At 54.1% G+C, this 23,574-nt stretch overlaps 8 protein-coding genes across 8 annotated transcripts; 4 read left to right on the top strand and 4 right to left on the bottom strand.

Annotated features, from left to right (window-relative positions):
• Positions 1-1,286: 1,286 nt before the first annotated feature.
• On the bottom strand, positions 1,287-4,494 carry A1O7_03472 (uncharacterized protein; the record flags this gene model as incomplete). The annotated part of the gene is made up of 4 exons (XM_007757492.1): positions 1,287-1,306; positions 1,331-3,125; positions 3,178-3,609; positions 3,661-4,494. 4 exons carry the CDS (start codon positions 4,492-4,494, stop codon positions 1,287-1,289), a joined length of 3,081 nt encoding a protein of 1,026 aa, XP_007755682.1.
• A 1,206-nt stretch (positions 4,495-5,700) lies between these two features.
• Positions 5,701-6,774, top strand: A1O7_03473 (histone chaperone ASF1; the record flags this gene model as incomplete). Its single annotated transcript, XM_007757493.1, has 3 exons — positions 5,701-5,809; positions 5,908-6,256; positions 6,333-6,774. 3 exons carry the CDS (start codon positions 5,701-5,703, stop codon positions 6,772-6,774), a joined length of 900 nt encoding a protein of 299 aa, XP_007755683.1.
• Positions 6,775-7,199: 425 nt separating this feature from the next.
• A1O7_03474 (uncharacterized protein) lies at positions 7,200-8,990 on the bottom strand (the record flags this gene model as incomplete). The annotated part of the gene is made up of 1 exon (XM_007757494.1): positions 7,200-8,990. The coding sequence occupies one exon, from the start codon at positions 8,988-8,990 to the stop codon at positions 7,200-7,202; it is 1,791 nt and encodes a 596-aa protein (XP_007755684.1).
• Positions 8,991-9,330: 340 nt separating this feature from the next.
• Positions 9,331-11,733, top strand: A1O7_03475 (uncharacterized protein; the record flags this gene model as incomplete). Its single annotated transcript, XM_007757495.1, has 1 exon — positions 9,331-11,733. One exon carries the CDS (start codon positions 9,331-9,333, stop codon positions 11,731-11,733), a length of 2,403 nt encoding a protein of 800 aa, XP_007755685.1.
• A 408-nt stretch (positions 11,734-12,141) lies between these two features.
• A1O7_03476 (uncharacterized protein) lies at positions 12,142-14,016 on the bottom strand (the record flags this gene model as incomplete). The annotated part of the gene is made up of 1 exon (XM_007757496.1): positions 12,142-14,016. One exon carries the CDS (start codon positions 14,014-14,016, stop codon positions 12,142-12,144), a length of 1,875 nt encoding a protein of 624 aa, XP_007755686.1.
• A 1,157-nt stretch (positions 14,017-15,173) lies between these two features.
• On the bottom strand, positions 15,174-16,625 carry A1O7_03478 (uncharacterized protein; the record flags this gene model as incomplete). Its single annotated transcript, XM_007757497.1, has 3 exons — positions 15,174-15,614; positions 15,697-16,156; positions 16,237-16,625. 3 exons carry the CDS (start codon positions 16,623-16,625, stop codon positions 15,174-15,176), a joined length of 1,290 nt encoding a protein of 429 aa, XP_007755687.1.
• Positions 16,626-18,027: 1,402 nt separating this feature from the next.
• A1O7_03479 (serine hydroxymethyltransferase, mitochondrial) lies at positions 18,028-19,764 on the top strand (the record flags this gene model as incomplete). The annotated part of the gene is made up of 4 exons (XM_007757498.1): positions 18,028-18,087; positions 18,223-18,373; positions 18,425-18,562; positions 18,614-19,764. The coding sequence occupies 4 exons, from the start codon at positions 18,028-18,030 to the stop codon at positions 19,762-19,764; spliced, it is 1,500 nt and encodes a 499-aa protein (XP_007755688.1).
• Positions 19,765-22,619: 2,855 nt separating this feature from the next.
• Positions 22,620-23,333, top strand: A1O7_03480 (uncharacterized protein; the record flags this gene model as incomplete). Its single annotated transcript, XM_007757499.1, has 1 exon — positions 22,620-23,333. The coding sequence occupies one exon, from the start codon at positions 22,620-22,622 to the stop codon at positions 23,331-23,333; it is 714 nt and encodes a 237-aa protein (XP_007755689.1).
• Positions 23,334-23,574: the final 241 nt, after the last annotated feature.

Raw genomic sequence — 23,574 nt, forward strand, 5'->3', positions numbered from 1 at the left:
CTGAACAGGTGCTAAAGGAGACACAAAGAGCGCTTGACTGCTTACCTTGGAGGCTGAAATGTTCTTGGTTGCAACTAGGCTGGAAGTTGATGTTGGCGAAGTTGAAGCTGTCTCATGGAAGAGCGCGTCGCTGAGATGTCACGGCGACGACTCTTGAGGAGCAAGGAAGTGTTTGAACTGATCAGGTTCAAGAAGGAATGATTGAGGCCAGGTCAATCAGGAGAAGGAAGAGAGATGATGGATGATGAGAAAGAGAGAAGAAGATCAGAAGGTCAGAGAGGAAGGGGATATTTGTAGTCGTCGTTGCCGACGCTCATGCTCGTGGCCTTGGCGATACGGGGCCGGGGTCGGCGACAGTGACAAGGATGATGTCGTTGACCCTGTATTCACTGGTTATCGTCGTCGCCGCGACGCCGCACGTGCTGTCGTCCAGTATGAGGTTGAGTTCATTGCCAGGCTCATCTGAGCGCTGCGGTGAGGTGGAAGGTTGGAATCAGGCCGAGAACAAATGTTGATTGACGGCCTAGCGCCGTTGGTGTTGCGCTAATCTACATCTACACTAGACCTTTCCAGCGACGAATCACTGACATTCTCCAGAGCTGGGTTCGAAGGCTGCCGCCTCCACGGTCATGGCTCATCCCCTCAAAAAGAGACCCAGCACAGCCAGCTTCCAGACGCTAGGACTCCAAGAGCACGGCTCACCCTGAAGAGACCAAACAAGACGAGCAACCACGCCAGCCTTTTGATCACTGCGCCCTTTTTGCAGACAGTGCAGCCAAATACTTGAGGGCTTAACAAGCAACCGAACACTGAGAAGAGCAGGCTTTCAGGTTTTGTCGAACTACACGTCGACAGCATGCACGGAGATGCAAATATGCTAAGAAGTGCATTGTAGATACCTCAGCTGTTCAAGACAGCCAACTTTGAAGGACCGAGGTGGCAGAAGAGGGAAGCGAGATTGATACCAACGATGTTTTTCTCAGAGTGTAAGACTCGCTGAGTTTCTGAAGACTTGACGAGCCTAGATGAGGCTTCAGTCGGCTCGTGCAGGATGGTGTCCCGACTGGTCGTCCTTTGAGAATGCATCGTGCCATGGATACCGAACGCTCCCAACACGTTTGAAATGAGTATAGAAGATTGAAAATTGAAAATTGAACAACAGCCACCAATGGTATCGAGCATCACGATGCCTCCAATGCCTTCCAACGCCTGTGACATGCTTGGTAAACTCGCTAATGCTACATTCCACACCAATCTATGCGTATCGGAAGGGTGCTGGTATCAAGTCAGTTCACATAGCTCGTGCCTACAGAGTCTTGAATGCACTTACCCGCCTTGTATTGACTTTGTGTAACGTTTGGCGCGGGTGAGAAGCCCTGCGGCGGCATGGGTGGATACGGTGGCCAGCCAGGTTGGGGCTGTGAAGGCGGCGGTTGGAGGGCCTGGCTCGAAATTGCGGATGGCGCAGGTAGCTTGATGTCGCGTATCAACTCCATCATCTTGACCGCGTCAAATCGAGTTTCGACATAGGTTGAAGCTTTTGGCAGTATGCTCAGGATATAGGCAATCCCCGGAGGCAGAGGTTGAGGAACTGGAGGAAACGAAGGTAGCGAAGCAGGCGCGTTCACCTGGCGTTGCTGCTGTTGCTGATTCATGCGGCGACCAGCTGCTCCCTTTAGTGGGGACTCGCCACGCGCCATCTTGCGTGGCCCGCCACCGTCTTCCAGATCGTCTGGGAAGGGTCGCTTAGGGGAATGTGTTGTAATCGCATCGATGACTTTCTGGATAGGCGAGTTCACCATTTCCGACGATGTTTCCACGGAAGGAAGTACGTGTGACAGCAGGGGCCGGATCTGTTGGGGAGAAATTATGGGATGGACATGCATGGCGTCGAACAAGGGAGTGCTGTATCGACTGGAGAAGAGCTTGAGCGTCGGGTCTTCTGGGAAATGCTTCCTCATCCTCTCTTCGAGGGCCTGGACCTGGGCCAATTCACCGTACTTGGATTCATAATTGTGCATGAACGCAAAGAGCGGTTTAGCCTTGGCAGTTTGTTCGGGGTCTTCGTGAGCAAGGAGTCGTTTGACAGTCGTCTCGAACACTGCTCGTGCATTTGTGACATCTTGAATGTCAAGAAGATGTTGAATATACTGAAGCGGCAGGTAATCGTCCTCAGGAAACAGTTTCATGCCACGCTCAAGGATCTTTGTGCCAGCAGGATCTCGGTAACATTGCCATTCGATGCGTGCCGATTCCACATAGAAGTCGCTGGTGAGTTTACCTCGTTTGCGTGCTTCAGTAAAGATAAGCCGAAACCCTTGCGGGCCTTTTTCGCCAGGAGGTCCTTTGCCTTGGACTCGGCGTGTCGAGCGCATCAATGCAAGCCATGCATGTGAGACCATCCGACTGAGAACGTCCGTCTGTGCTTGAGCCCCCTTCTTGATCACCGCGATCTGATTGTCGAGGGCGGCTTTTTTGGCTGCGACATTAGAGGCATTGATGTCGTCGTCGCCGTCGCCATCTCCTTCTCCGTTGGTAGCGGCAGCAAGCTCTACTCTCTGCACCTCTTGCTTTTCGCGTGCGGATACCTTTTTGATCAATTCGTAGATCGCATCGAGTAATCCGTCGTACGGCTCGCGGATCTTCTTCATTCGCTCTTTGGCACCGGGGTCAGCGCTTTCATCGCTTTGGGTCGACGCCTCAATACGATCTGCAAGTTTGAAAGCTAAAAGGGGCGATTCAGGGTTGGCCGCAATGCCGTGGTTGAGAAGCTTCATCCCATCATTCTCAAGGCCGTTGGTGAGACAGAAATCAACCGCATCGTACCACATTTCTGGCCAGAATTGTAGTGCCATGAGGGCTTGTTTATATGTGAAGAGAATGCGACTCCGGTACAGAGCAAGGTCTTCATCCTTGAGGACGAGGTTGTCTTCTTTCTCCCAATCAATCCACTGCTTCCATAGACTGACCTGCTGCATATACTCGGCATGGCCTTCAAAGCCGGCTGCTGGTGGCAGGCGTGGCTTTGAAGTTCGCTTGAGGTCTCTCGTCAAGTTCTGCAATTGTGTATATGCAGTCCTCGCAGTCATGTAAACAGGGGATTTCTCCTGGAGGTATTTTCGGCCCTGTGAAGTATTAGCGCAGGCTCGCCAAGCATAACGGACGAAATATGCATACGTTAATCTTGCTCAGTCCTGTCTCAAAGGCATCGTACTCTTTCCACAGAGCTGTTGTTGCTGCCGTGGGAACAGCAATTGCCTTCTGATAGGCTGCACGAAGAGTATCGACCTTTGCTGCATCTTGCCAACCAGTTCCACCGACCGTGCCAGGCCCGGTCTTCAGGAAGTTGATATAGTCCTGCCATAATGGGCCGGACTCTTTGTCCATGCCAATGGTCTTGAGAGCAAAAGAAAACGAGTCGTTGATGATGCCATACGACCTGGCTACATCACCTGTCTGCATGCTATTCCGTCGGCGGATGTAGTTGATGTACAGTGACCAGAGAGGAACGTCAAGGACTTCTAGAAGAGATCGATTGAAGAGAGTCTCCATGGGGCGCATGCGATCGTGCTCCTCCTCAAACTTCACATAGGCGCACCATTGATCAGCCTGCTATCTGTCAGTCACGGTTCGGCACAATGTATGCGAGTCGACACGTACAGCAAAGGGAAAAACTTTCAGGTACTCCTCGTACACGCGGCGGGCGTCTTCTTGTTTATTCCGATTCTTGAATTCGTCGATTAGTTCAAGATAGGCATCAATATCACCACGAGGGTCATCTTTGATGCGATCTTCCAGAATTCCAACCACATCATGAGCAAGTCGAGACTTGGGCAAGCCTGGAGCAACAAGACCGTTCACATGAGGATGGGGTGGAGACAGCTGAGCTGGAAGATCAGAAACAGTGTGAGAAGGTGTCGCAGTTGCTGTGCGCGGAGCATGTAGTTCAGTACTGGCACCTGGAGCAGGAGTGGAAGAAGAAAGGTCAGCGTCAGCAGGACTACCAATGGCCTGGACAGGAGCAGGAGTGATTCCATTTTCTTTTTCTGGTGACTGGGAAGTTCTATCAAGCGACGTTGGGATTTGGTTTGCAGAGTCATCAGCAGGTGTTGGGGCATCGAAGTCCATGCCCACAGAGGGGTCATAGACATCAGCATCATCCTTCTCGTCTTGCGCGCCTTCCTCATCCTCAGGGTCATCATCAACTTCAAACCCGCCGACTATGCGAGGCTTGCGTTGCGCAGGGATGGACTGGGCCATTTGTGGTTCGGCAGAAGAGTTACCGACTGGCGCTGCAGGTAGATGATGGAGGTTGGACTGTATTGGCGATAGTATGGGGTCTTTCTGAGTCTCGACAGGACTCTGTTCCGAGGACCCAAATGTCTGCGAGGGCGTTGCACTAGGCTGATCATTGGGAGCGGCATTTCCGTTGTTGAAATATGATAACTGCGCAGCGGTCCCAGGTGAGAGCGCCTGCCGATCTGGAGTTTCCATACTGGTGACGGCTGCCTGTGCCACCCGGAGAAGTCGAGGATGGAGGAGGGCAATAAAAGCTCTGAAGGGTGTCAGCGGTGATGACTTTTCCGACTGTGTTGATGCGGACAGACCAGTGTTGCGACAGAACCTTTGCTAACTTCGCACGAGAGAATACCATAGTCTGGAAACTTGAAGTTCAAGGAGGGGAGAGTAACATGTCGCGAAGAGAGAAGATAATCCTGGGTTCGGTTCAATGGCCACGCGAAGGCAGTGACGAAGTTGTGAAATTGCTCGCGTGCAGAGGAAGGTCGAGTGAATTCATTGTTCAAGATTCAGTCATACAGCAGCGCCGCGGCAACCTCGGAAAACCTGCCCACCGGTCTGTCTCCTTCATCAGTTCCCCACTCAGGCGTCACTTCTGGCATCCTCGAATTTAACTGACATTCAGATTCATCTCTGAATTTTCACAGGACCCGATCTACAGGAGGTCGCACCAAAGAAGCCTGAGTCGTGGCTCAAGAGTCATGATAACGGATCTGCAAAGATCCCTTGCATGAACGAACACCAGCTTGGCGCAATGGAGGAACGGCCATGATTGATGTTACTCTGGGTGATTCCTGTGTCTGCCATAATCAATTGATACCTCTTTTTTAGAGAATCCAGCTCTGGGCTCATACGTGTCATTTTGAGAGCTCGCTAACTCGCCACTTACCGCCCGCAATATGCGAGGTGCAATCCTGGATCCTCCTCACCAAGGTACGTACCTTCGCCATAGACTGACCTCGCCGCAGAGGTCAAGTAGGGCATCTCATTTAGACAGGCGATGCTCCTATTACTTTTGACCAGCATGTGGCAATATTCGCAATGCTGACACTGTGCGAATCCCTGCGTGCAACAATGGACAGCTATGGTATCGCCGTTTCTACCGTGTCATTTCGGACACATACAGTACATGTTCAGAGACAGCTCCCTCCCTCTAAAGCAGCCACTTAGCCCACAAGCCTTGCAGTGTCGTCATGCAAAAGCAGCGAGATGTACGGACCAATTAGGTAGTCATTTAAGACGCGACTTTTCGCGCGCCATAGAGAACCCTCACCCCAGCCTGTTGACAACCAGACTCTTCATTGCAACAGACCACCAACAGATCGTATTGGCCACACACGTCTATTGCCACATTGAGACTGCCGTGTACGGACTACAGACACCGTCGCGCGTGCCGCAACCATGTCAGTAGTCTCTCTGCTCGGCGTCAAGGTGCTGAACAACCCTGCGCCGTTCACCGCGCCGTACGAGTTTGAGATCACGTTCGAATGCCTGGAGCAATTGCGAGAAGGTAAGGCCTGTTTGACAACTGCAAAGCGCACACACATAACCGCGCGCATCAACTCTCTTTGTGTACTGCAGATCGACTGACCACTCAACCGCGCACAGACCTAGAATGGAAACTCACCTACGTCGGCTCCGCCACGTCGGCAGAACACGACCAGGAGCTCGACTCGCTGCTTGTCGGTCCCATCCCCATCGGTGTCAACAAGTTCATCTTCGAAGCCGATCCTCCCAATACCCAGCGCTTGCCTTCGTCTGAGATCCTCGGCGTGACCGTCATCCTTCTGACCTGCTCGTACGACGGAAGAGAGTTCGTCCGCGTCGGATACTACGTCAACAATGAGTACGATGATGAGATCTTGAATGCCGACCCGCCTGCCAAGCCCGTCATTGAGAAGATCCGACGCAACGTGCTTGCTGAGAAGCCCCGAGTCACCAGATTCGCGATCAAGTGGTACGTTCATTCAGTGATTTCGGCTGACCAATACAATGCTCAATGGCTAACCCGATTGATTTTCTACGTCGTATAGGGACTCCGAAGAATCAGCACCAGCCGAATATCCTCCCGATCAGCCTGAAGCGGACACCCTTGACGACGATGGCGCAGCGTACGGAGCGGAAGAAGCCGAGATGCAAGCCGCACTCGAGAAAGAACTCGAAGAGACCGAAGCCAAGTTGGTCAAGGGCACCGGTACCGACGCCGGTGAAGACAAGGAAATGACAGATGGTCCCAAAGTCAAGGACGAAGACGAAGTCAGTGAGGCCTCTAGCGAGGATCTCGAGCAAGAAAGCAGTGATGAAGATGACGATGATGAGGAAGGCGAAGACGAAGAAGGTGCCGAGGGAGAGGACACTGAAATGGCGGATGGGGACGACAAGCCTACTGCCTCTACTGGCACTGCGACCGCGACGGCTGAGGCGAATGGTGAGCAGAAAGGCGGAGAGTCCAAGCCGGAGGTCATGGTCCATTAGAGCGGGAGTGATGCATGCGGCAGAGCCACAGCGCAACTGGAGGATGGAATAATTTTCACCGGCCAGATCAAAGTTTGAGCGGCACGGTTTCGAACAAACAGCAAGGCGTTAGGCGTACCGGGTATCGATCGACAGTTGCCAATATGGCGATGATATGACCAGGCAAGCACAGCATGTGGGTCAAGGGCAGAGCCGGACAGGCGTTGACGACAGCGAGCATGGCTTGGACCTTTTTGCAAAGAACACGAAAACGACCTGTAACTAGCATTGATGGTGTCTACGGTGGGTTGGAGACCAGGGACCTACGAGGATGGAGTGGTGCCTGAATAGACAGACATACATATGCACAGGATAATGGCTGAGATGAATTGCTTTTGACAGTACTCGAGTTCTGCACTTTCTTCATTTCCCTCTCGGCTCATCTCTCAAACCCCTGAATAAACAGCAGTCACATTCCTCCCGCACTCGACTCTCTGCTCCATCCGAACCTTCCGGCCTTTGACGTTGACATTCTTCATCGGCGTCAAGTGGAGTCTGTGCTCCTCTTTCCTTCCCGCTTCGACCTCACTCGCCGTGTCCAAGGGCTTGATATACACCGGGGTGGGGTTGTTGTTCCTCTTGCCTGTCCCCAACTGGTAGAACTCGTTGCCTCCCCACCAGAGCACGTCAGAGCCCCAATTTGTATCGTCCTCGGAGGATTTCTCACTCGCGTTGAGATACGTGACGTTGTCTAGGACGGCGGAGGCGTGGGTGCTCCCAACAGAGATCTGGGACATGCGGATGGGGACGACCTTGCGGGTCTTCTCGTCGTATTCGAACATACCCGAGAGTGCGGGGACCTTCGTCGGTGTTCCCTGGATATGCGTCCATCTCCCGTTCCCTAACGTTCCCTTGATGCCGGTACCGCATGCCCAGGTGTCTGCGGTGACTTTGCCCAGGGTCGGGATGGAAGACTGATCTTCATCGGGGCCCGCGACCCGGGTGGCTTCCACGGTGAAAAAGCTGTTTTGGCCACCGGCGGCGATAGACGTGACACGAGGTTTCTGATTAGTTCCTTGGTATAGACGAGTTGTGGGTAAAAGAGAGGGTGTATCAACGAAGGGTGCTTCGGGATTATAATCGAAGCCGAGTTGGCCAGAGGAGTTGTCTCCAAACGCGAAGACTCTGCCTTCTTTGTCAAGAACGAGTGAGTGGTGGTCTCCGGTGGCGAGCTTTGCGATGTCGAAGCCCTTTAAGGTGGTCAGTTCGTGACACATGTCGTAGCGCCCTTCGGGGCGAGTGAGCCATGTTACACCGGGGACTCCGAGTTGGCCACGACTGGGGAAATCCTCTGTCCCCGACGCGGCGGAGAAGACTCGCCCGGCCGATGTGAGAAGGAGGACGTGTTCTAGACCACCGCTAATGGCAGTCACCTTCTCGCGCGAGCCCAAGCCCTTGGGTTCTAGCTTCCTGTAGCTGATTGCGGAGGTCGAGCTCCAGAATGGGATCCAGGAACCCTCGGTCTGCTTGTGTCCATTTTCTTGGTCCGCTTTTGAGACTGGGACGGAGTAGACAGTCCCGCTTTTGCCCAGACCGATTATTCGATCCTTGGAAATAGCAATCGACGTCAGATCCTTGCCTTTCAAGGTGACTGTTGGCTGGCGGATGTCCTCTGAATACGCATTGCCCCATTGCACGAGATCGCCATTCTCCAGCACTGCGGCGCCGAAGGTCCTGTCAAGCTTGAGATCTCGCAGTAGGACATCATCAAACCAGCTTAGCCTCCGCGGCGTCTTGATATACGTCTCGTTCGAGTCTGGTGCGGCGACCCGACCTGTGTTCGATCCCCAGGCGTAGACACCCGGATTCTCCCAGCTCTTCTTGACTTGCAGATGCTGTGAGCTAATGAGATCCCTGTTCTGTTCTTTCGACAATCCTTTCTTCTTCTTCGACCTCTCGATCAGCAGTTCCGGGGCATCCTGAGCAGGTGCTTCTGCTTGCGCTGGGGCAGGCGACCTGGTACTGATATAGATTAGAGCGAGGGCCGCGGCTGCGACGAGAAGCTGGGTACCAGGACGCTTCGCCCCACGACGAGAAGGGGAAGACGCTGGATTGGTAGCTTTCTGCGAGGGCTGCCTGGTAGTAGAGAAGTGCCTGCACGGCTTCGAATGGACCAAAGGAGCCCGCTGCGAGCGTGCCAAAGTTCGTAGCGTCGAGGTCGGAAGAGTCCTCGACATGGCTGCTTGCCTGAAATAGTCTGTTTCAGGCCGTCGTTTCCTCTCACACCCTCCTCAGAATCATTCTTTGCACCAACAGCTGTACTCAGACACCAGAAGCCAGGTGATTAATGGGAGACAGCGGCACGTATTCGGAAATCGAGAACGTCATGAGGGCATGCGACAGCCTCGTCCGCTTAGACGCGTTTTCATTGGCCGCCTCGTGAATTTGGTCAGCCTTGTCCGCTCCATGCAATGTGGCATTCCTCAGAAGTGACTGATTGGCATTATGCGCGAATGGCGGGCCTGCTAAAGCGACACAGTGAGAGCTGGCATCTACGAAATACAGCTGGCTTACGGCATGGCAGAGACCACAGAGTCAGTCGAGCCGCGAGAGAAAGATGGTCTATTGGCACAACTGGAGGAAGCCGGCTCTGAACTGGCGCTGTCCAAGCTGTCCGGCGACATTGACGACGCACTGATAGACGCCAGCCTGGGTGAATACCAACAATATCTCGACCAGCTCGACGCCGCTCGCTCGCATCTGGACACTCTCCTCGCTTCCACCGCGGCAACCTTGTCCGAATTGTCCTCCATCTCGGCCTCATTCAGATCCATCGACTCGCAGACAAAATCCTTCCAAGCCCAATCCGCCTCGATTCGGGAAGAACAGCACAAGAATGAAGCCATTGCACAAGATATCGCCGACAATCTGCGGTACTATGAGCCTCTCGAACGCATTACTCGACGGCTCAATGCACCACAGGCGGGCAATTTTGTCAGAAGCCAGGATTTCTCAGACATGCTAGTCACGCTAGACGAGTGCATCGACTACATGCAGACACATCCCGCTCACAAAGAAGCCGAGAGTTACAGGTCGAGGTACAAACTGCTCCTGACGCGGGCACTGACACTCGTACGCAACACCTTCATGGCTGGCGTGCGAGAAACCACGACCGAAGTCGCCGGACGGATCGCCGCGAAGCAGCTGAACGACACGACCATGTCGGCCCTCCTGTATGCGAAGTTCCGCGTCGGAGCGGCCGAGATGAAGGAGCTTGGGCTGGAAATCCAGAAACGAGCCAACCCGCCTGCCGACGCGGAGCCAGGCACCGAGGGAGAATACCAGAGCCTGATGAACGAGTTGCACGCTAGTTTCGCCGCCTGTCGAGGGCGGTTGATCCTGCCGATTGTGCACAAGCGACTGGCCGAGACGGCGCAACTGCCAAGTTCGAAGGACCTGGTACAGTTCGCCAGAGCGGCCATCAGCTACATCCGCGGGATCTGCCTCGACGAGTTCGAGCTGTGGGGGGAATGGTTCCACGGCTACCGTGGGCTCTACGACTTCCTCGAGTCGCTCTGTGAACCACTGTACGATCACCTCCGGCCACGTATCATCCACGAGAACAAGCTGGCGAAGCTGTGTTCGCTCGTCACGTTGCTCCAGACCCGGTTCCTGCACGACGAAGAGGAAGACGGCGCCCCGGACCTCAACCAGCTCGACTTCTCGGCCCTGATCCAGCCGGCTCTCGAAGACGCGCAGACCCGGCTCGTCTTCCGCGCCCTCGCCATTCTCCGCGAGGAGATCGAGATGTTCAAGCCCAAACCTGAGGACCTCGACTATCCGCGCCTGACATCCGCACCACCCGTCTCTGCCGCGACCAAGACACCCCTCTCCGGCCGCCGAGGCTCCCGTGACCAATTTGCCTCCCTTTCCAAGACATCCAACGCCGACCTGGACGAAGACTCCGCCGACGAAGGCCCCTTCTCCTGGACGTTGTCGGCGTCCCGCCGCTCGGCCCTGCGTCACAGCTACCCGACGCTCTCGCGCTCGATTCGCCTCCTCTCCCGCATCTACAGGCTAGTGAACTCGTCCGTGTTCGACGATCTGGCGCATCAGATCGTGCATCGAACGACCCTGTCGCTCGTGTCCGCGGCGAGCCAGATCTCGACGAAATCATCCCCAGCAGACGGCCAACTCTTCCTGCTCAAACACCTGCTCCTGCTCAAGTCGCAGATCGTGGCCTTCGACATCGAGTACGTCACCCCGGACGTGAGCTTCGACTTCTCCGGCGTGGCGTCCACGTTCTGGGAACTGCGCGAGCGAGGCGGCCTGTTCAACCCGGCCACGTGGATGCGGCTGTTCAGCTCGGGCGGCCTGCTGCCCAAGGTGGTCGAGAACATGCTGGACGCGAAGCAAGAACTCGACGGCCGGCTCAGGCAGGTCATCAACGAGTTCACGGCCGGCTTCGCAAGGTCGATGTGCAAGGACTTGCCTCGCGGGGTGGACAAAGTGGGCGGTGGTGGCAAGAAAGCGGACAGGGACAGGGACAGGGACAGGGACAGGGAAACCATCCTGGCTGAATCCGTGAGCAAGACCCGCGCGACGATCGAGAAGGAGATCCCCATCCTAAGGGCCAAGCTGGAGCAGTATCTCGACGACCATCGCACGCGGGAGACGCTCGTGGCCGCCGTGGAGGACCAGGTCGTGCAGATCTACGAGGCCTTCTTCGACGACTATGCCGCGCACCAGTCGGCCTCTAGTGATAAAGGCGGAAACGGCAAAGTCAACGGTGCCGCTGCCACTCCGATCTCGCGCAAGGGAAAGGGGCCCGAGGACGCGGTATGGGATATCGACACCTTCGCCGAGTGGGCGGAAGGTTTGTTCAACGTGGCGTTGCCGAATGTCGAGGATGAGGACGAGGACGACGGACGGGGAAGCCATGTCGCGAGCAGGAGTTTGTCCAGGAGTCGGAGTCCTTAGATGGGGTTCTGCACCCCGGTCGTGGCGCCGAGATGAATGAACAGTAAACAACGTGGTATGCGCAATGACGAATGATTGCGACGATGACAACGTATCTGCGATTGAAATACATTTCGGCTGCTTCCGGCTTTTTCGTGGTGGTTCTGTCCATTGAGTCTTCGTCGGCGGTGGCTCTCTGTCGTGGTCTCGGTATCCGTTTCCGCCTTCCTCTCCTGAGCTTCCACGGTTTGCTCGTTGACATGCTGTACCTTCTAGCAATAAAGCGTTGCGCATGTTTATTGAACCGGCGGGGCGCCTCTATCAGCGGCAACGGCATTATGAGCTGGCGGTAAGCCGCATGTTTGTCTACATTCCCCAGCGAAACAACAAAGTCTTATTGGCCCTTGCTACCAGTCTCGAAGGCCAAATTCAATCGTGTCCATAGTCCTCCCCTGATTTCCCGCCCAGATTCACCTTCCCTCTTCCCCGGCCCTTTTGGAGCTTCTGTGCTCGTTCGATCCAAGTCCTTGCCGCCTCGGCTAGGCCTCCGGACATTGCACATTCACGGGCCAGCAATCGGTCGACCTTGTCTTGTACCGTGGGTGCGGATCTGACTGATGCGCTGGCGGGGTCAGACTCTGGCTGCTGCTCAACTTGCTGGCTCTGTGGATTCGGTTGACCAATAAATCCGTCGACGGCGCTGAAAGTCCTCCTCCTGTTCCCTACAATGCCGATGTTCCTCGTACTTGGGATTCGCATGAGCGTCAGCTCGATACCACAGCCAACTTCCTGTGCCAGGGCTACGACTTTCTTGGTCAAGCACGCGTACATTGACTTGTCGTCCTGATGGGATGCGGCTTTCAGCTTCGCTGCTCGGAGAGCCTTTAGATCTCCATTCGCTGTTTGATGTTCATTACCGTTAATGCTTGGTGCGGGAGAGATTGAGGTAATGTCTTTCGGTAAATAACGGTGCTTCGCACCACTCAGAGCGTGAGAACAGCATGGGATGGCGAGGAACGGGAGCGGCGACTCCGGACACGAGAGAGCCGCGAGCAGTGGCGTCCAGGGCGTGAGTTCGTCAGCGTGGTTAGAAATGATGAAGGTGCCAGGTCTGAAAACCCCGTTCCGGAGACCGTTAAAGACACCGTTGAAGAGCCCGTTGTGAATCTGCATGCCTGCCTCGTGCAGGCGGTCGATGCTGAGCTCCACGGGCGCGTGATCAAGGAACGGCTGCGGCACGCAGACCATGACATCCAGGTAGTCTTCCATCCCCAGAACTTGCCAGGTAGAACGACGGCGGGCGTCGAACCCACGGCCACGGTAGCCCTCCTTGATCAGCACATAAGTGAGCACGCCGTTCCCGCAGGCGAAGTCGATGAAGCCCGGGAAGGTTCCAGGAGGATACATTTGCTTCCAGAGCTCAATGAGGAAGGCGGCGATCGAGAGATCCTCAAAGACGTGCTTGGACGGTTCCGTCTTCTCGACCCAGCGGGAAATCAGGTCACGCGCATACTGTTGTTTGAGGCGAGCGTAGGTGTCCTGAACGATATGTTGGGGCAGAACAGTGTCTTTCAAAGCAGCGGGTGCCAGAGACAATTCTGTTGCTGTTCGCTCCTCGCCATATTGCACCCCCTCCTCAAGGTGCTCCCCCGTCGTACTCTTCGAAAGTCTAACGAACGTTTGAAGTAAAGAAATCATGGTGCGATGCAGACGAGTTGGCAACGAATCTGTGGTGCTGGAGAAAGGCAAAAGGTGAACAGATAACGTTGACTCACCCTCCTTGTGCTTGACTTCGTAGACGTATGCCAGGGCCTTGACTGGTGGATGGTACCATGGCATTTCAGCTTCTCCTTCCACGACGGGGACATAAAGCACAACAAAACCAGAAATCTCCGGGCCATCAGCCAATCTGTATATGTAACACCACTGGTCTAAGGGGCGATCGAGCTGTGGTTTTCGAGGAACGAGTCTTCTTAGCACCTTCCTGTGCAGGACGGCGCCCGGCACGAAGGGCGCTACACTGGAGGCTACGCCGACAGGCTCTTTGGCATAGGAACCCTCGTCGTCAATGTCATCCGAGCTGCCAATCTGACAGCGAGTCTCTTTCTCAGAGACCGTTCTCAAAAGGTGGGCGTCATCGTAGAGGATGTCGGCTCGAAACAGATGGGTGGAGTTCAGATTTGGATTCTCGAGCAACAGATCCGTCACCTGCAGAAACCTTTCCACGGTGAACGTGGATGGTGCTTCATATTCCGGTGCCGTCTCCCACTTGTCGTTAGTAGTCCTCAGTCTTGATAAAGGCATTCTGAACTTGACACTTCCTGGAGTAGAACATTCGTGGCGGTAGAAGTATGTATCAAGGAGTAGCTGCTAAGAGGTATACGAGAAACTTCTTGTGATGACCTGGGCCATGTAGCGCGGTCAACAACTCAACTTTCAAAAAGTCTCCTACGAACAAAAAGATGATGTCGCCACAAAAGAAAACCCATTAAAAACGCCCTGGGAGAGGCTCGAACTCTCAACCTTGAGATTACTTGCTTCTGAAGAAGTAAAAGTCTCACGCGCTGACCAATTGTGCCACCAGGGCTTGTGAAGGCCAATCTCGACCATCAGTTTTGACCCTGTTTTCTGGCTATTCAATTGATGTCGTTCAGAAAAGACGGGTTATGTCCGCTAATGGATATTGAGGACATAGGGATCAATGAGTCACCAGGAGTGACTAGACACTGGCTCGAGTGGGGAAGCGCATTAAGCATCGTCAGCCTTGCCCCTCTTCTATTACTCTCATTCCATGGCAAGCAAACTAGCAGGAACACCAGGAGGGCATCCCCCATCTTCAGTCGGAGCTTTGACCAAGGACTTTGAGTAGATCTGCCAAATAAGTGACCTTGGTCACGACACTGCTGGAAAGCGGTACAACCACTGATGACACTTTGTCGTCATGGAAATCATAAAGGACAGTTGGATGTGATGATCACTGAACGTGTACGTCTAACTCGCAATACCTAAGAGAGAATTTGGAGACAGTACGGGTGGTTGGTGATTAGAACGGCATCACACTTGTCGACGTACACAGTATAAGTTGTAGGAAAGCGACTTTGCATTTCGTATGTCATCCCATGGATGATCTCGAATGAGTTAAGCTCAAGCTCCGTGTGCTACCATCTGTTGGTGGTCCTGGTCCTTGCTCTGCTCTCATCTTCTCAACGCAGCCCGCTTTGCTAGGTATGTTCTTGTTGAGCCTGTGTCATACCTGTCAACTTCAGCTCATCATCTTCCTCGCTTGGCTCTGTCATGACTGCATGGCACACAGCTCTGAAACTCCCGTCATGACGGCTGACAGTTCTCTCATCCATCTCTCATATTCGTGTCATCTGCAGACTTTGATGGATCGACACTCATTTGAGACTCACATGCTCATCTCACTGAAAGTAAGTGACGGACAAAATGTCCTGGCGAGACTAGCGGACCTCTTCCCAGCTGGCGATCAATGACGCTGCTGGTGCGACGGAATACACCATCTTCACGGGCTTTCTGGCTTCGTCAAGCTTGACTCTGTTACCCTTCTTGTCTCTCACCCACATGACTTGCTTCATTCTGTCCTTGAGATTGTAAGCACATTTGTGGGTGCTGTTGAAGAACTGGTTGATGATGACGAGTTTGTAGCACTTCATCTCCGTGAGAGCTCTCAGAAAAAGGCGATCGTACTGGGTGACCATGGCGCGACCGGCAAACTGGAGAGCAAGGGTCTTGAGAGTGGCGTTAGCTCCAATGAGGTTGAAGATCTCTTGAAGCATAGGGTCTTCGACGAATCTACGGTCTGTAATCTGTCCAGGGACTGTTCGCGTGCGATTATCTGGGGCATCCGTGAGTTGGAAGGAGATGTGTTTGAGGCAGGCAATCTACATGAATCCGTTAGTCTCACCATAGCAATCTGGTGTGTCACTGCTCGTGCAGCTGCATGTAGAAGGAACCGTGACTTACGTTGTCGGAACCGATGCCTTGGAGGAATCTTCGGATGTCCTTGTAGCCAATCTCTTTCCAGACGTTGTCCCAGAACATCCCTCGAGTCCTAGTGTCACGGGTGAAGTGGAAGGAATTTTCGCCATAGAGAATTTCTCTGCCTTCTTCGTGGGCCTGCTTGCAGGTTCGCAGGAACTGAGCTGATGCTGAGACGTCACTCTTCCCAAATTCAATTGGCTTGTCCAACTTGAAGAGTTGCTTGTAAATTCGCAGACGTATTTCAGGGCTGATAATGTCGAAAAAGCCTGTCTTCTCCGACTGACCAAGTGTGGTGTCTTCTGGGTTGTCCATGTTGGGAGCAGCCTTCTCGCCTGCGGACGCATTTGGCAAAGTCAAGTTCGTCATGCCCGCGTCGTTGACAACAGATGCCAACTTCCTGATGAGTTTCCTAGCTTTCTCGTTGCCAGTGATCTGAATGGACCTTTTCATTTGTTAGACCAGTGTAGGACAGCGAGCGGGGCACCGAGTGAAGGTAAATCAAGAGGCGGATGGCACACTCACAAGTGAGGAGCAACTTTTTTCTTCTTTTCCATTGCCGATGCCACACCCTTGCTGCATCGCGAAACAGACCAGAGACCATCGTCATCTGACTCTGCGGCAATCACCTCTTCGTTGCGGCAATATTCATTGTCAGAGAGATCGGGAGCAGGCAAGGCTGGTGGTCCTTCGAAGGTGGTCCAGGGTTTTGGCTTTGCTTTCTGCGCTTTGTCACTCTTTCTCTTGCGCTTCTTGCGACCGCTCGCGACATAGTCAGAGTGATCAGAGTCGCGGTCAGACTGGGCGTCAGCGAAAGCGTCTTCGAAAGTATTGTCATTGCGACCGGAACCTTCCTCGACCACATGTGGGGTTCCACCTGTGTCGGCGCCAGCAGAATTGGTCGTCGCGGCCATCTTAGCTCTCTTCCTAGTGGTGGGCGCCATAGCGACAACGTGATTTGACGTGATTGTTGATCTGTTGGCGTGTCAGCAAGTTGATCTCCAGCTGAACAAGGTTTGACTTACAATTACAAGATGGTGTCGAAGGCCCTTGTACGGCTGTTACCTGCACATGGACAGGACAGATCAAGACAGTGATGAGAATGGTTTGAGTGAGAAACAAAGTGGTTTGGGGGGTGAAGGGGCTCAGATCGATAAGGGTGGGAGGCAGGAAGGCGGCACCTCGTCTTCACCAAACGCTTGGCAGTGGTCTGTATAGCACCACGTGACATGGTATATCGCTGGGGCGGATGCCCTGACCGCCTTCAAGATGCCCTCTCAAAGCAGCGAGGAAAGGAAGGTGTTGTGCAGACATGCAGAAGTCAGCCTGTCTGCCCCACAGGCCAGCGACAATGAGGTCTAGTGTCGACGTTGGGAAGGAACAACATGACAACAATGGCGCGGGACAGGAAGAAGAGCAGTGATCGCAAAGGAAACTCTGGTGGATATCACAACCCAGGAGGCAGCTAGCCAGCGAGGCAAGGGAATCGAATTCAGTTCATTGGTGGTGGTAAAAACTCCCAAGGAGATCATAAATACTCAGCCTGTGAGACTTCCGAACTTTCCACAATCCATTGCCTAGCAATTCCCGGGTTCAACCAGCAGAGGGATGGTAGACAAGGCTCCAGAATATCCAAGTCCTACATGCAAAGCCTGTAGCCATCGACAGCTGAAACTGCAACAGTCAGGTAGGGACGAAGCCATATCGGCCCGTACTTGTTGATGACGGTCTTTTCCCGGGAATGAACAACATTTCCAATCAGCCCTTTCAAATTGTCCTTCAAGGTGGTGCTTGGCCCAGGACATCTCAGCACCGCCCACAGACCTCCAGCCCGGGAGCCAGAGCGCGGGAGCTGTGATTGACGTATAGGTTCTCTTCATCTTGGATTTAGTTGTGAAGAGGAGAAAGCAAAGCAGGAGAGAAGACGGGCTGACGTTGAAAAGTTTTGGCTTCGCGTCACCTTCCTCAACAACTTCGGCGGAGTAATTGGACGCCGGTCAAACCTCCGCATCCATTGGACTTCATTCCTTGACGTGACGCCACTCTGGGGAAGCAAGAAGAGTATATTATCAGTCATACATCGCCCGAGTTGCAGGCCGATCTTGCTTCAAACTGTAGAGAAGGGTGATGCGCAATGTGCAGCTGAGCTAGGCGGTAACTCCTGTCTACATCCCATTCCTTGAGCGATACTCCTGAGGGCGCTCACACCGAGACCAATTGAATCGTTGCGATCTTCCATCTCACCACTATCGTGCAGTTGTGCTTGTGCCTGAAATTCGTTAAGAGGCGACCCGGCACTGCTCTGCTCGACCGAACATGGCGCGGTCGATGCTCACAAGGCGGATATGGTCGGCGCCGCTTGCCACGAAGCCGTCAGTATGCCTGTCGTGTAGAGCTTCTGTTAGAAGGTTTTCGTCCTCTCAACCACTGAGTTCTCCCCAGACAGACGCCCAAAACAAGGTAAACTCCGTTCGTCTTCAGATGGAAAGTCATCCTCTTACAGGTTCTTAGCTCTTGGGCGAGCACCTCAAGGAAGCGGATCCGGAGATTTACCAAATCCTGCAAAGGGAAATCCGGCGACAAAGGCACTTCATCAACCTCATCCCATCCGAGAACTTCACGTCACAGGCTGTGCTTGATGCTCTCGGGAGCGTGATGCAAAGTAAGATTCTTACTTCTCGTTTGAGCACGCCCCAATCTCACACCGATGCAGATAAATACTCCGAGGGCTATCCCGGAGCAAGGTACTACGGCGGCAACGAACATATCGATGAGTCTGAAACACTGTGTCAGAAGCGAGCTCTTGAGACGTACCGTCTCAATCCTCAGGAATGGGGGGTTAATGTTCAGCGTAAGTGAGAAACACCCCACAACTGTTGACCATTAATGCTGACCACCCAAGCCCTATCTGGCTCTCCCGCAAATCTGTACGCCTATTCGGCTTTGCTCAACACCCACGACCGGATAATGGGACTTGACCTTCCACACGGTGGCCACTTGTCTCATGGCTACCAGACCCCAACCAAGAAAATCTCCATGATCTCCAAGTATTTCGAGACGTTCCCGTATCGCCTTGACGAGTCCACGGGACTGATCGACTACGATAAGCTGCTGGAGAATGCCCTGCTGTATCGACCCAAGATTATCATTTCTGGCACTTCTGCTTATAGCAGACTGATCGACTACGAGCGGATGCGCTCCATTGCTGATCAAGCAGGTGCCTACCTCTTGTCCGACATGGCTCACGTCTCTGGGCTGGTTGCTGCGGACGTGATCCCCTCGCCATTCCAATACTCTGACGTTGTCACCACCACAACCCACAAGTCCCTGCGTGGGCCTCGCGGAGCGATGATATTCTACCGTAAAGGCGTCCGTCGAACGACCAAAAAGGGCGAGAAGGAAATGTACGATCTCGAAGGACCCATCAACGCGTCTGTGTTCCCGGGTCATCAGGGAGGCCCTCATAATCATACCATCACGGCTCTTGCGGTAGCGTTGAAGCAGGCTCAGTCGAAAGAATTCAAGGAATACCAGAAGACCGTCCTTGCAAACGCGAAGTCTTTGGCCGAGAGACTGGGCAATTCTGCGTATACAGGTGGCCTAGGCTATAACATTGTCAGTGGTGGGACAGACAATCATTTAGTCCTTGTGGATCTGAAGTCTAAGGACATTGATGGCGCTCGTGTGGAACGTGTGCTTGAACTCTGCGGCGTGGCCGCCAACAAGAATACCGTCCCGGGCGACAAGTCGGCTCTCAAACCCGGTGGCCTGAGGATGGGTTCGCCGGCGATGACAACCCGCGGGTTTCAACCGAGTGACTTTGCGCGCGTGGCCGAGATAGTGGATCGCGCGGTGGCGATCGCAATCAAGGTTGACAAGAATGCGCGGTCAGATGCCGAGGGGAAGGGGAAGAAGAACCCGCGCACCGTGAAGAGCTTCTTGGAGTTTCTAAAAGATGGCACGGACGTGGCGGAGATCTTGACGTTGCGGCAGGAGGTCGAGGACTGGGTTGGCACTTTTCCGGAGCCGTGGGTGGCGAACGGGGCGGCGTGATGAGAAACACTGATTGAGACTGCGGGACTTCACGGACGAGGATGATACGCAGTGAGGACGGTAATGTTGCCATCGACACTACTGGTCCAGTGTCTAAGTCGAGGAGCGGAGGACTCAAGGCACGCAAGCCTCCTGTGTAATGCTTCTGTGGGCGTGAGGCCTACTCAACGGTGGCTCCGAGATCTTAAGAGGGCGTTTGTTGGCGAGCAATAGTACGATGCCGCAGTACTGTACTCCGTACTGTGAGCGAGGTTTCAGCAACCAGGTCACCAACAGGTGGAGGAACTCTGTTTCTCGAGATTACGCACACCTGCCTCTGTAGAGACCCCCTTTCCGGGTCGATGAGGAGTGTCTTCCATCTCACACAATCACTGGATGCGAATCCAATAATTATGGCCACGCAATCTGGAGCTCATAATGTCGAATTGGCACTTTAATGACGCTCGAGCAGTGAAATTGGGAGCTCACGTGCCCAAGGAGGGACGGGGACGGTCGGAAGTTGTGGCCATGTTTCACCGATAGCAAGATGGAGATCTCTCCATCTCTCATCCACCTTGAGGCGCGTCTAGGCGTGTCTCAGAGCAGGCTTAACGTCGAGTTTCAGACTAGTCGCCGTTCCGCACCGCACTCAGTGGCTGTGGTGAAGGAATGCATGGCGGAAAAGGCTGTAGTAGCAGAACCCATATACACAATGCAGCAAAGCTGTACGTAGAAACGCGGGATCAGTGTTGTAGACGGAGTAACTGCTTGCCCGTTGCTCCGCTGCTGGTGTCCTTCTCGTACGAGGCTTGAAGCAGAGAACTGTTTAGGCATTACGTGGATTGGGATTGTGGATCGGCGACCGTTTGATCGACAGGAGAGCGAACGGTGCACCTCTGTCTTGGGGCTTTTTCGTCAGCCTGCGTTGTGTTGCGAGCTTGGGAGATTCGATAATTAGACCATACGCCACGTGGACGAGATGCCGTGTCAACAAGCCTCGCGTCGTGTACTTAAGTCCCTCGGGCTCTGGACATGAAGAACAAGAAGCGGCCCTTCCTACTGTACATCCGACTGTGAGCCCGAGTAATCTTTGCCGGGCAAGTTGCAACGGGTGTTCATCACGGCGAGAAAGCAGCGAGCCCTGATCCTCGGTCGTTCTTGTGTGTTGGACCCAGGAGTCCCACACAATGATATGTCATTTCTCCTAGGCAGAGGACAACAATTGTTTTGATTAACCTGACCTGATACCGTATGCACTTATGGGTACTCCGTACAGTCAATAAACTTACCTCGTAGTGTCCATAGAGCATATCCGCACGGTCGCCTACATACTATTTCCAGCGACTCGTGGCTACCCTGGGCACCGGCATCGGACCTCGACTGGTTAGCGAGACGAGGGTCGCCATTTCGGATACGAAGGTTCGCGTCGCCGTGTGTGTGCCAACAGCTGTTCTTACTCAGAGTCATCCTTGCATATCGTCGACTACGAGTACCGATCTCTCGACTGCAAAAAACTGCAAGTCATGCACGAAAACTACAGATCGAGCTACAACCATTGGCAATTGGGACGCGTGTCTTTCCAATCAAATGCTCAAACAGCGGCTCGAAGAAGTGGACATGGTCAGGAAGGAGGTGTGACTGGAAGACGAAGGCGCGGGCAGTGCCGAAGTGGCAGGCGCGGCGCTCGCTGAATCCGCCGATTCGCCGTCTCCTTGATCACAATTTCACCCGTTCATTTCCGACAGCGCCAGATCAGCAACCGCGAAGGCTTCCCCTCCACTCTGCTGTCTGTCCAAAGCATACAGGCGTTGGTCACGCCGGCTCCAGTAGCGCAGAGGGACTACCCGCACTGTCTCAATCCACGGTCTCCATCACAATCGACTGAAGTTTGAGGCCTACGCTGCGTGCAGTATCGATGCTGGCTGCTGGCTACCGGTCAAGCTCGGCTGGACAGCGTCAGAGTCTTAAGAGGAGGCTGTGCCGCTGCTCACACACACCGGATCGTCACCGTGCTCGATGATGGGAAAGAGAACTATACTCCGTACGGAGTACACAGAACTGGATTCCGCATTCATCGATGGTGGTGCACACGAGCCATCTTGGAATATCTCGGTTAACATAGCGGACGTGGTTGGGCGGGACCACCTGCTCTCCTATTCTCATGAACCCCGTAAGCACAACCGCATGAAAGTCTTGCGTTCCGGGACCGAGATCACCCCAGTTATTGCTGGTGCCACCAGCGCAATTGCCTACGCGCGTCCAACAGCATATTCTGCGATGAACAATCACCGTCCCTCAAGTATATGATTTTCCACAAGTCCAGCTGTCACATGTTGATCTGACAGTCGACAAATAACGTCACGATGCAATCCTTCAGCCTCCAACCTCATACGGGCGCCCCAAGCTTCGATGAGACAGGTCCAAGGTTCATGAAGGCCGTGGCACTTTTCGCCGCCACAATCTCGGACGAAGTCAGCGTCAAGCCAATGACGGCGGCCGGAGGCTTGATGAGGCTGGCCTAAGCACGCCATGTGGGCACCGCTATTGTGTCGGCGACCAGACAGACCCGCCGCTGCCCCTGACAGAAGGAAATGGCCTCCTCCACCACGCAAATGGGTATCGACACTAGAATGATACCCTAATTTCCCACACACGCTCCCATGGGTCAACACAAGTGTATATGAGTCCAGCTTCTTCGCAGCTATGGTTGAACTCCTCTCCTCTCTCCATCCCACGATCAAACTCCAACTTCCAGTCGCTCGTTAGCAACCACAACGCCGGTCTTTGTACCACCCACACTCGTTTTTACAACAAACCACCAACAACCTCGAATCCACTACCTATTTTCTAATCCAGAAATTACTCCATCCATCAAAATGAAGGTCACCGCTGCTGTCGCTGCCGTTGCAGCTTTCGCCTCCACTGCCTCCGCTGGTGTCGCCACCTGGTCTGACTGGAGCTCCTCGACCACCACGACCACCACATCCGCCAAAGCCGCCAAGTCAACCACCACCTCCGGCTCCTGGGCTGACTGGACCACCAGCACCAGCGCTGCTGCCAAGACCACCACCACCGTCAAGAGCGCTGTTGAGTCGAGCACTGTCACCTGGGGTGACTGGACCTCCAGCGCCCCGGTCAGCTACACGACCACCGTTGTGAGTGCTATTACGACCTACGTTCCCGGCAAAACGTCGTTCGCCCACGCTGGCAAGACCTATGAGATCTCATCAGCCACGACATTGACCATCACTGATTGCCCATGCACCATTTCCGTCCCCGTCTACACCAAGACCTCCACATCTTGCAGGTATTTGAACCAAGCTGACTGTTTTGCCTTTCCGCAGACTGATTCTTCCAGCACCTCCGAGGCGGCCGTAACCTGGTCTGACTGGACTTCCTCTACCGCCGTGGTCGCCACCTCTTACACTCCAGTTGCTGCTGCTGAGAGCTCCAGCACTGCCTGGTCCAGCTACGCCCCATCCAGCACCGTTGCCGCTGTCGCCACCTACACTGGTGCTGCCAACGCTCTCGTTGCCAACGTGGGCGCTGGTCTTGCTGGTGTTGGTGCCATCGCTGCTTTCCTCCTGTAAATTGGAGATCTTTGCTCGCTATGAATGGTACTGGTCGACAGGCAGAATTTGGCTTCGACTTGACATCATCGCCGGGCATTTGCATTCTCAGCACGGGCTAGGGGTGGAATCAACGGTCAGCCAAGCCGACTGTGACAAGCCATGACCGTCTGCAGCATGGTGATATTGGCAAGCTCGCAGTCGTCGCACCGGACAAGACCAAGGCTGGCCGATTGAACGAGGTGGTTGATACGATGTACAA

The sequence above is a fragment of the Cladophialophora yegresii genome (genome assembly GCF_000585515.1).
Source record: "Cladophialophora yegresii CBS 114405 chromosome Unknown aczIN-supercont1.2, whole genome shotgun sequence".
In the NCBI taxonomy this organism is placed as follows: domain Eukaryota; kingdom Fungi; phylum Ascomycota; class Eurotiomycetes; order Chaetothyriales; family Herpotrichiellaceae; genus Cladophialophora; species Cladophialophora yegresii.